The sequence below is a fragment of the Panthera onca genome, chromosome C1, assembly GCF_046562875.1.
Source record: "Panthera onca isolate mPanOnc1 chromosome C1, mPanOnc1 haplotype 2, whole genome shotgun sequence".
NCBI classification, from domain to species: domain Eukaryota; kingdom Metazoa; phylum Chordata; class Mammalia; order Carnivora; family Felidae; genus Panthera; species Panthera onca.
This window is the reverse complement of record NC_138346.1, coordinates 202,031,403-202,043,148: the sequence shown is the minus strand read 5'-3', so window position 1 is coordinate 202,043,148 and position 11,746 is coordinate 202,031,403. Positions and strand designations below refer to the sequence as shown.

At 55.4% G+C, this 11,746-nt stretch overlaps 1 protein-coding gene across 5 annotated transcripts; it reads right to left on the bottom strand.

Moving 5' to 3' along the window:
• Positions 1-2,087: 2,087 nt before the first annotated feature.
• SLC30A2 (solute carrier family 30 member 2) lies at positions 2,088-10,249 on the bottom strand. 5 transcript variants are annotated; one of them, XM_060622428.3, is made up of 9 exons: positions 8,516-10,247; positions 7,639-7,859; positions 6,705-6,851; positions 5,838-5,991; positions 4,931-5,087; positions 4,091-4,196; positions 3,811-3,859; positions 2,837-2,971; positions 2,088-2,356 (listed from the first exon to the last, which is right to left on the bottom strand). In XM_060622428.3, exons 1-9 carry the CDS (start codon positions 9,052-9,054, stop codon positions 2,266-2,268), a joined length of 1,599 nt encoding a protein of 532 aa, XP_060478411.2. In that variant the 5' UTR covers positions 9,055-10,247; the 3' UTR covers positions 2,088-2,265. The 5 variants fall into 5 exon arrangements, with proteins under 5 accessions (XP_060478411.2, XP_060478412.2, XP_060478409.2 ...); XM_060622430.3 differs by having other exon boundaries at positions 2,220-2,351; positions 8,516-10,249; XM_060622429.3 differs by lacking the exon at positions 3,811-3,859 and having other exon boundaries at positions 2,088-2,351.
• Between the last annotated feature and the right edge of the window lie 1,497 nt (positions 10,250-11,746).

Genomic DNA, 11,746 nt, shown 5'->3' with positions numbered 1-11,746 from the left:
GGGTGGCGGGTCCAGCCCAGGTCCAGGGTGTCAGGTGTTTTCCTGCTCTGATGGCCTCACAGCTTTGGAAACTCTCGTGATCAGCTCACCCTGGCCAGCGAGAACATGCTGTCCAAGGCTTCCCACCCCCATTCTCCAGTTTGACCTCTGGCCCTTGGATGATTCAGGTCCTCCCTGGAACCAGTCACAGCTGGGGTGCAGAGAGGGCTCTCCCTTGGGAGGCATGGGGCTGCCAGAGTATTGGGGGGGGGGGATGGGAGTTGAGGAGGGAAGGCATTCTGGCCCAGGATCAAGAACAGTTGAAGGTGGGTGAGGGAGCACACAGCTGTGGCCCAGGCAGCCTTCCCAGGGCAGGGAGGGCTCTGAGTGCCAGGCCCAGCCAAGGGAAAGAGGCATCTTTCCCCTCCCCACTCACAGCTACAGCACCCAGACACTGAACTGGCTTGGCACAGCCTTACCCACGGAGGGCACTGCCAGGCCCAAGGGCTCACACTGTACCAACATGCAGCCCAGAACAGGCTTTCAGCTCCTGCTGTAAAGGGAGGCCGGGGTGACTGAGGTAGAAACCCCAGACCTGCTTTACACTGGCCATGGGCCTTTAGGCAAGTGACTCCACCTCTCTAGCTTTGGTTTCCCTTCCCATCTGTACAAGTGTAATACCACAAATACCCTCTCTTGAGAGGGCTGTAAGGATTTGACACCCAGTAGAGGTCAAGATCCAGGTTCCTGGGGCCTGCAGTGGCTGCAGGGGAGAGGGGGTTTGCTTCCCCAGAGATTGGAGTAGAATAGAACACAGCCATCCGCAGTACCCCCCACCCCCGACACACACTTCTGAGCCACATGACTTCCCACGGATTTTGAGGGGCTGAAGAACCTACTGACCTAGATCACAGGTAAGCCCGGATGGCCATACTTGAAAGGCACAAAGAGGTTATTTCACAGAGGGGAAGAAAGAAGTTCACGGGGGAAGGCGGGTGACCGACCCCTCCTCTTCCAGTCCTGAATCCGGGCAGAGTCAAGATCAAGTCAGTGCTGCCCCTGGGCAGCCCACCTGGCTCCCCGGCGAGTCAGCCTCATGCTGCACCTTTCCAGCCTGATGATCAAAGTAACCGCTCTTCCAGGAACACCACGGGCTTAAAAGGCTTTGGCTCCAGTCCTGGCAACAACCCTGTGATGTAGGTTCATTCGTAGTCTCTTATTCTCGGATGAGACCCAAGGGCACTGGCTTGTAAAACCCAGGGCCACCATATGACTGGGTGTTCTGCCTTCCCTGGGAGACTGGGCACAGGTCTCCCCTCTTCGTCTCGGAAACACAAGCTGCCCCTGACTTGGGAGTCTGCATACACCTCAGGAAGCCACCATCTTCCCATCTGTTGTCGCCCATGCTCAAGTTCTGAGCAGGGTAGGCTGGGCCAGCTTCAGAGCTGGCCCAGGGGCTGTGGAGCTGTTAGGGCAGGACCCAAGCTGAAGCCCCTGCTGTCCCCCCCCCCCCCACCAGTGGCAAAGGCATCATTGTGTTGGCACACGTGCCCGAGCTGGAGGAATAAGGAAAGAAGAAAGCAGCCAGGCCCCTACCTGGTCAGAAGCCTCCTCCCTCCAGGAAAGAGACACATTTGGCTCACAGCTGAAGTGACGAAGGCACAGACAGGCCTCAGGTTCCCCCCCGGTTTCCCCTTCTCAGGGGGGACATGTGTAAGCGTGCGGGGTGCTCTCAACTCCCAACCCCCAAGGTCTCCTTAAACCATATCGTTATAGGCAGAGGGACAGACTGTCCCGGGGCTTCTGCGTAGATCCATAAGGCAAAGGCCAGACAGACTGAAGGGGGGAATAAGACAGTGGGCAAGGGGACATTGAGGCCAGTCTCCCCTCTGTCACTCCTTGCTGTGCCTCACCACCTTTCCTGAGGCTGGTGGTAGGAAAGCTTTAGCTGAGGATTAGGCCCAGACCCAGCCCTGCCAGGCACCAATCCAGAAGCTGGAAGGGCTGGGTCATAGTAGCTTTACACTTGCCGTCTTCATCCTTAAACTGGCTATAGTCAGATGGGGGAGGCAGGAAACAGTTCCTCCACGCTGAACACAGAGCAGAGGTCAGGAGAGGGACCTGCTTTATAACACAGCCAGGATAGGCAGCGTTCTGGCTGGGCCTGGGGGACACTCCGCCCCACCACCTGCAGGTCCTGGCCATGGCTCCGTTGGCACCTGGCCAGGCAGTCAGTCCGAGGGGCCTTGGCACGCCTGACAGTCCTTCATGTCCTCAGAGTAGTCTTCAATCTGGATGGTCATAGTGTGGAAGTGGAACTTGCCCTGCAGGCAGGTGCTGGCTGCCTTCAGCACGACCTGGGCGTCTGCATTCTGAGCTGGGGGCCAAGAGGACACCCCAGGGGAGGGACCAGAGAACATTTACTCACTCTTGGGCCCTTAGGAGCAATCGGGAGGCTATCACATTCCCTACCCCCAGCAGCACAGGATACAGGCATCAAGAAACCCCCAGAGGCCACTCCTGCATCAGGCAACCTCCCGGTCCCCATACCTGGCGCAATCCTGCAAGAGCAGGGAAAGCACTGGCTTTATTTAAGGCTAAGAGTCCTTTCTCTGCCACCTGTTAGCTGTAAAAGCCCGGACAAGTGACTTGACCACCCACCCCAGCCCCAGCCCCAGCCTCCTCATCTATAAATGGGGTTGTGATGATCAAATGAAATCATGTCTATAAAGTACTCAGCATGGGGCCAGGTTCAATGCACACCAGCAAACATCTGAGGTCGTTGGCTGCTTCGGGGATGGCCCCAGACCTCTGGCAGCCTCTCGCTCACCCTGCCCTGGGTATCCTGACCACTCACCGATGGCGATGTGGACAGACAGCACGGGCTGGGACACGGTCAGTGCCCAAATATGCAGGCTGTGCAAGGCTTCCACCCCTTCCACGGACAGCAGCAGATCCCGTACAGCTGTGAAGTCCACACCCTTGGGGGTCCCTGAGGGTGGCAGGGACAGGGGCTGAAGGAAACTGCTCCCCCACCCCCACCCCCAGTGCTGTTTTCTGCTGTTCACGTGTTGTCTCCTCAGAGACAACCGCTTTGGCCAGCAGATCTGGTGTTGCCCCGCCTCCCAAATGATCTCCAGCATATCATCCTTTTGTATTTTCTCTTCACACTTGATTCTGTCTGCAATTATCTTGTTCGTTTCCTGCCTGTGCCCCCTCTAAAATGGAAACTCCATGAGAGCAGGACAGTCGGTTTTATTTACCACCATGTCCTCAGTGCCTAGAACAGTGCCTGGCCCATAACAGGTGCCCAGTGAAAACTTTTTTTTGGAATGGAAGGAAGAAAGACAGAAGGCAAACTGGGGACCCCTACACCCACATGAGGCATCAGCATTATCACTCGTATCTGGGTCAGTCACATTCTTGGAGAAAATGCTCTGACCCGTAGCCAGATAACTCGTGCTGACTCCAAACCAGCATCCAACTTCAGACTGACCCTGGCCACACTGAGCCCCATGACCCAAGACCCTGGGGCACAAGAAAGCTGGTGAATGTGGAAACTCGGGGCAGACCATCGGTCAGCGCTAAGGAAGCCCTTAGAGCCCGGCCATCCGCTCCCGAGGCAGAGGCCTCAGAAAGGAAGGCACTAAGCTGGAGTGGATTTGGTAGGCTTGTCCAACACCCACCACTTTTTTTTCTCAGCCTCAGTCAGTGTGCCTCCTCTGCAATGGAAGCAGAATCCTCGCCCCTTTCTCTGCCGCGGGGAAGGTCAATGACTGAGGAGGGGCCTGAGGGAAGGCTGTGGAGCACCAAGTGCTACTTAGAAGTTACCTGATTAGGCACGGAGGACACATCCCAGCAGGGAGGGGACACCGTGGGGCTAGAGGGAAGGAAAGCACGGTCTGGTCCCAGGGACGTTTCTAGGAACAGCCACACCTGAGGGCTCAGCTCGATGCCAAGACTGGCCTGGGGCCCCAGGAGGTGTTCCAGCCTGTGCCAGGCTCCAGACCCTGGCTCCCTGCCAATGTGCTGGGACTCCCCTGCCCTCTCCCCCCAAACCTGTTAGAGCTGGAGAGCCAAGAACAAAAGGGGAGCCCCACGCCCAGGTTACCTTCCATCAGCACCAGGATCACATCTCTCAGGATGGTCAAGGTCGTCCCCAAGACCAGGATGGAGAAGAGGAAGGTGCAGATGGGGTCTACATACTTGTACTCTGGCTGCAGAAAAAGGGGAAGGCGGAGCTTGGGCTCATCACTCAACACCTCAGCCTCCCTCTCCCTTCCCACCCAGTGCTGAGTCAGGGAGAGGAGTGCTCTCTGCGTGGTGGGCACAAGCCTCACCCTGGCTCTGCCTCCCAGTTCTCCACCTTTTATCCTGTGTCCAGAAGAAGGGACAGGACAGATCACAGCTCAGGATAAGGCACGGTCCCTTCCCATACTTCCTTACCCAAGGGACTGAGATGTGGACGGAACTAAAAGGAATCTTGATGCCAATGGCCCAACATCTCATTGTATAGATGGACAAATTGAAGATCAGTTAGAGCAAAGGACTACATCACCCGGCTAGCAAAGAGTGGAGCCAGGCTTCAACCCCAATGCCTGGCTCTTTCCACTACATCACTCGGCCTCTATGTGATGGACAATGCCCAGGCATTGGCAGCACGCAGGCCTGGGTTTGAATCTGGCTCCACAATTTCCCAGCTGTGTGACACCATCCAAGTCACTGAGCCTTTCCGAGCTGCCGAAAACACCACCACCCGCTCTTCGGGATTGTTGTGAAGATCACTGACGCTTGGAAGGCATTTGGGTGAATGTTCCTTCCCTCTCCCCACACAGCTGGGAGGGAGCTAGAACCTGGAAAGGGCCACGTGTAGACAGGAGCCCCCGGATAACTTACACTCCCCTGCCCACCCCAACCCCCCGGCCCACCTCCCTCTGTCCCCAGCTCTGACCTTGAAGTATAAAATATAGGCTGCCACCAAGATGCCTAAGCTCTGCAGAAAATCTCCAACCACATGGATAAAGGCAGCTCGGACACTGGGGTTCTCCTGTTGCTGGCTGGTGTCGTGGCTGTGCCCGTGGCCAGACTGGTGAAGAGTCAGCCCCATTCTACAGAAGCAGAGACAAAGCCGAGGGGCTCGCTGACCTAGCAGGTAGAGGCCACCCATAGGGCTGGCCTTCCTGTGGGACAAAAATCCTCACCCCCAGACTGCTTGCTCCTTTTGCCTTGTGAGGAGCCCAACCCACTTGCCTTGGTCCAGAGCACCAACAGGAGAATGGGCTCAGCTCCAGTGCCAGGCTGGATCTGGGCACAAAGATGCCAAATCTTGGAGCAGGAGGACACCATGGAGGTCATCTAGTTCCCCCCACCCATGTCACAGATGGGGAAGTTGAGGCCCAGAGAGGGAAGTGGCTTGCCCAAGACCACTGAGCAACGGAGAGAAAGCCCAAACAAGACCCCCGTGCTCCACACACCCTGCTTCTCACCGAGACCAACTTCAGGCACACCAGCTTCGAAAAAGGACTTGGACCCCTAAGGGCCCTTAGGAAAATGTGCTCCTATAAGAACTAGACTCACCTTCCCCATTTCAGACATGAAGGTTCCCAGTTTATTCACTCACACATATGGGGGGAGGGGTTAGTGGTGGAGTTGATGCAGCCCCAGACTCAGAGCCCTCAGTGGCCTCAGCCTTGGCCTAAGGCAGGACTAAGGTGTCCCAGCTGCCAGAGCTCAGACCACCTGAGAAGTTCTGGTCCTGTGGCCCATCCGTGGCCTCCTTCCACTGAGAGCAGGCATGCAGATGTGTGCGTGAAAAGCACGAGGACGGGGGACTCATAGGGAACCGAGGTCACACTCACATGATATTCACAGCCACAGCACAGCCCGATGTGATCAGCATGGTGCCCCCCTCGACCTCATAGTCCCCAGAGATCAGTCGCTCCACTGCCAGGAACACCAGCACTCCAGTCACGACCCAGATGGATAGTACAGACAGCAGGGCTCCCAGGATCTCTGAGAAAGAACCCAAACCCCACCACCAATCTTAGCATGGGGCCCTAAGACTGAGGAGGCCTCCCCATCCCTCCATGATCCACCAGCCCCCTCCCTACAAAGTCAGGGCCTGGGTCCACCGGGACTCCGCTAAAGGTATGGCTGGCATGGTTGTACCTTACCTCACCACTCATACATCAGAGGATGCCAGAGCTAGAAGGACCTTAAGAAGTCATCTGGGTCAACCCCTTTTGTTTTACATGTAAAGAAACTGACTTACTACAATAGGTACCCATTGCTCAGCTGACAAACTGAGGCTTCTGAGGAGAGACTAGGCCATCTCCCACCAAGAGGAGAATGACAGTGCAGCCCAGAGATGGACTAAAGGGGGTTTAAAGCCTCTGTCTTCCAGAAGGCTTTGAGGACCTCTCCCTCCCCCGAGAGTTGACCCATGGAATTATGTGCAGCGTTAAGGCCATGGTCATTTGTTCTTGAAGTGTGACCATTTCATTTCTTAGGAAGGTGAGCTCTCCTTCCCTGCAGACTAGAAGTTCCAAGAGGACAGGGAACCAGGGCTCCCCCATTGGACCGGGAGCTACCAAAGGATAGAAGCCGAGACTGACATCCCCAACCCGTCACCTTCTTGGCCTCGCGCAGGGACCCACCCTACTGCAGCCACCAAAGAACCCACGTCTTGACCGGCTTCCTCTTGCAACCCCGACCAGGGTCCTCACCAGCTCGCTGCCAGCCGAAGTTCATGGTCTTGGTGGCCGGTCGGGAGGACATCCAGAGAGAAAAGAGGCTGACGAGCATGCTGGCAAAGTCAGTGAGCAAGTGGGCTGCGTCGGTCATGACTGCCAAGCTATGTGCTAGATACCCACCTGCAAGGGCAGGACCAGGGACATGGGGGGGTCCTTATCAGCTCCCCCATGAAGTCACCTTCCCAGACTGTGTGTGCAGCAGGGAAACCATGGACTCTGGAAAAAGACCGTGGATTTGGGACCTCTCCACCCGTTAGCTGTTGAACCATAGGCAAGGGACTTACTTTCTCTGAGCTTCAACTTCTATCTGTGAAATGGGACGGACACGATCTACTTAGAGGGTGACTGTGAAAATCAAGTTCAAATATGCCCTGGAAAGCATAGTAGGCACTCGGTAAATGCTCTTTCCTTCTAGGCATTCAGGCCATCCCTTACACACAAGTTGTGCATGATCTTGGGCAAATTACTCAACCCTAATGTGCCTCAGTTTCATCATCTGTAAAATAAGAATATTAACACCCACGTGACAGTACAAAGTTGCGAGGACTGGATGAGATAACGTGTATATAAAAGACTCAGCATTATGAACATTCAATAAGTGGGGCTATTCGGTTTGGTTTTTTGTTGTTGTTGTTTTTTGTTTTTTTTTAATTAAGTAGGCCCCACAGCCAACATGAGGCTTGAACTTGAGACCCTGAGACTCCAGCCAGGGCTACCCTGGGGCCCTCCAGCTGCTGCTCTGGCTGCTCCAGCCCATCTGTGCCTTTGCATGTTCTACCAACTGAGCCAGCCAGCGCCCTGGGGCTATTAGTATTAATATTACTAGGAACATCCAGGAGAAAAGCTTTTTGGATCATCCAGACTATCCATGCTCCCAATCTCATTTAATTAGCACAAAAGTCCTTACCAATGACTTCCCCAATCATGAACACCAGGCAGATGGCAGAGGCCACATAAAGCTGTCGCCGGGCCTGCTCCTTCTTGGAGTCAAAGTGACTGTCAGGACCCTTCTGGGCATGACAGTAATGGTTGCTCTCAGCGGCTAGCTCAATAGCCTGCAGGTCCAGGCCAGGTGCGGGCAGAGGGATCCAGCCGGCCCCCTCCTGCCACAGAGATCCAGTGTAAGACCTGGCCAAGGAAGAAAAGAGAGGGGACACTCAGCTCTGAGATGGGGGCAAGGAGGGCTGACTCCAGTCCTTGGCGTTCCCGTGTGTCCAATTAAAAGAATAGTTATGGACACTCCAAGCTCGACAGTCTCTGAGGAGTAACCAGAAACTCGTGTTTGGAGTGGGGTGCTGGGGAAATGACCAGTCCAGGAGTCTTGGGGTCTTGGTCCACGGTGTTCCCTCCTCCCCCACCTCTCTCAGCGCCTGGAGGCGGCAAAGACCTTGGGAACTGGCCAAGGGGCGGGGCCGGTGCAATCAAGCACGGAGAAGGAAGGCAGTTCAGGCTCTGGAGAAGGGCAGACCCTCCTCTTGCGCACTTGGGGACACAGGGCCTCCCAGGGCGGGGCTGCCCGGGGGCAAAGTGTCGGGCCAGGGGCGGGGCTCCAGGCTTGCCACCGCACACTAACGGGCGAGGGCTCAGGATCTGTGCTCAGCCGTGAGGGAGGGATGATCTCGTGCCCACGCTCGGTTTTCCCTTCCCTCGCTTCCCCCAACCTCCCGTCCCTTCTGTGTGGTCCCGTTTCAAGCCTCCCGCAAAACCATCCACTGGAAACTGCAAACCGGGAGATGCGTCCGATGCCGCTCAAATCCCCGCTCCTCCCCAAGCTCTCGCCTTACCGGGCTCCGGGCCTGGCGTCCATCAGATGCTGCCTCTCCGTGGGCTCCATGCGGCCCCGCGCGCCCTGCGCTGGGTCCGGGAAGCCGCGCGCGGCCTCGGGGCCCAGGGTGCCCTGGAAGTTGCGCGCGGGACGCTGCGCAGCGCGCACCCACCTGCCGGGAGGGCCCCGCGCGCCGCTCCCGGGGCCCCTGCGCCCGCGCCTCTCGGCCGCCCGCTGCTTGGCGCGGCAGCTCCCGCCCGGGCCGCCCTGGGGCCGTCCGGCTGCAGCTCCGGCCGCTCCAGCCCGTCCGCGCCCGCCGCTGCGCCCCGCGCCCGCCCGCTTTATCCGGCCCCAGCCACCCCGTGTGAAGCGGCCCGCGGCGCGTCGTGTGCAAAAGCCCGCGGGGAAGGGGGAGGGGTGACCGGCTGCAAAGAGTGCCCCGGCGCTGCCCCAGAGCACCCCGTCCCCGGCGCCCCTGGGGCCCGAGGAGCCGACAGGGCCTGACTCAGGACTGGGCGACGGCTGCGCGCACTCTTCCCCGCGCGCAGCTGGCCGCATCCCGCCGAGAAGTTCTCGGACCTCGGTTCGTGGAAATCTGCTTTGGGTCCCCTGAGAGCCAGAACGTGGCTCCTGAGGCTTGGTGTGTCTTCCGCTCGGACTGGAGACTCCTGCGGTCGGCTGCGTTCTTCCGCTCAGACTAGGGGTCTCCTGGGGGCCGGATATGCCTGCCCTGGGGCTGGGACAGGAGCCCTTCTTAGGACTGGCTGTGACTGACTGATCGGCCCATCCTAGCCAACGAAGCAGCGCCAGTTCCTGCCCTCCCGCGCACCCTGATTAGAATCTGCAGTGGCTTTATCCCCACCCCTACGTAGAGCACTGTGGCCCTTCAGCAGCGGTCACCGTGTGCGCCGAGTGGACACCACCACCATCCTCCCTTCCCTGCCCTGCAACAGTTCACAGGAGCGCCAGGAAGGTGCCCCAGGAAAGGTGCCGTGCTAATGTCCCGCCTGAGAAGCCGGCCTGTTGGCTTGGTGCCTCGCCCACTTTAAGCTTGGTCCTCTCACAGCGGTTCCTGGGAGGTAGGGACCTTATGGCCTGGCCTTATGGCTGGACTCTGATAGGGGCCCATTATATAGAAAGAACTTTGGACTGGTGACCTCCCTGGCCAGTCACTCCATCATCCCCAGTGCCTTCAGTCTAGAGGACCATAGCTTGGCTATGTCCCTTCTCAGAGACAAGAGTCTAGGGTGCAAACCTCCTGCCCATACCACTGGGAACAAAGAGGGGTTCCTTCAGTCTCTCCTCGACAAGAGTAATATTATTTGGGGGCTAAGTGAAGGGAGTGAGGGTGGCAGGACCATGCCTGCCTAGATCAGGTCCCCGCTGAGTGCCTTTCTACCTTCTCTGGACTCTGAGTGAGAAAAACCTTTACCTTAACTTCCTAGCTTTCCTGGTATAGTCCAAGAACCAGCAGGCCCAGCATTACCTGGAAAAGGTGTTAAAATGCAGGTTCAAATCAACTCAATCTGAATCTTATAACTTATTTGTTGGCAAAATGTTTACGCTTAAAAAGCACATTTTTAGGGGCACCTGGGTGGCGCAGTTGGTTAAATGTCAACTTCGGCTCAGGTCATGATCTCGTGGTTGGTGGGTTTGAGCCCCATGTGAGGTTCTGTGCTGATAGCTCAGAGCCTGGAGCCTGCTTTGGATTCTGTGTCTCCCTCTCTCTGACCCTCCCCTGCTCATGATCGCTCTCTCTCTCTCTCAAAAGGAAATAAATAAACTTTAAAAAAAATTTAAAAACACACATTTTTAAACATCCCTCTTGTTCCCTTCAGTGCAGAGCACATTGTAAATTTTCAATAAATGCAGATTTACAAGTTGGACCCAGATGAATATATTCATTTTATTTAAAAAAAATATGCCATATTTCTTTTATTTTTTCTTTTTTCCATTTTGTTTTTGAGAGAGTGTACACAGGGCAGAGGGAGGGGGGAAAGAGAGAGAGAGAGAGAGAGAGAGAGAGAGAGAGAATCTTAAGCAGGCTCCGTGTTCAGTGCTCAGAGCAAAGCCCAACTCAAGGCTTGATCCCAGGATTCTGGGATCATGACCTGAGCCGAAATCAAGAGTCGGAAGCCCAACCAACTGAGCTATCCAGGCTTCCCTGCCAGATTTCCTTTCAATTAAAACTTTCCAAGGGGCACCTGAGTGGCTCAGTTGGTTAAGGATCTGACTTCCGCTCAGGTCACGATCTCACAGTTCATAGGTTCGAGCCTCATGTTGGGCTCTGTGCTGATAGCTCAGAGCCTGGAGCCTGCTTCGGATTCTGTGTCTCATTCTTTCTCTGCCCCTCCCCCACTTGTGCTCTGTCTCTCAAAAATAAATAAATGTAAAAAAAATTTTTTTTAATTAAAACTTCCCAAGATGCATTTTAATTGATTTGCAGAAGTTTGACCAGTCAAGACTTTGATATACTGCAGAAGCACTAGGCCCATTTGTATTATATACCTGGCTCCAGAAATCGCCAAGAAGGCCTATGTGAATGACATAGCAGTTCTCATACCTCAACCTGAGGAATGTTGTTTCAAAAATGTAGACTCCAGGGGTGCCTGGGTGGCTCAGTCGGTTAAGCAGCCGACTTTGGCTCAGGTCATGATCTCGCAGTTCGTGAGTTCGAGCCCCGCATCGGGCTCTGTGCCGACAGCTCAGAGCCTGGAGCCTGTTTCAGATTCTGTGTCTCCCTCTCTCTGACCCTCCCCCGTTCATGCTCTGTCTCTCTCTGTCTCAAAAATAAACGTTAAAAAAAATTTTTTTTTTTAATTAAAAATAAATAAATAAATAAATAAATAAATAAATGTAGACTCCAGGGGTGCCTGGGTGGCTCAGTCAGTTAAATGTCTAACTTGGTCCCAGCTTAGGTCTCGATCTCAGGGTCATGAGTTCAAGCCCCACGTTGGGCTCCACCCTAGGCGTGGAGCCTAGTTAATTTAAAAAAATGATATATACACGGGGCACCTGGGTGGCTCAGTCGGTTAAGCGCCTGACTTCGGCTCAGGTCATGATCTCACAGTTAGTGGGTTCAAGCCCCTCATCAGGGTCTGTGCTGACAACTCAAAGCCTGGAGCCTGCTTGGGATTCTGTGTCTCCCTCTCTCTCTCTGCCCCTCCCCCACCTGCACTGTCTCTCCCTCTCTCTCAAAAATAAATAAACATTAAAAAAAATTTTTTTTAAATTATATATATATATATAT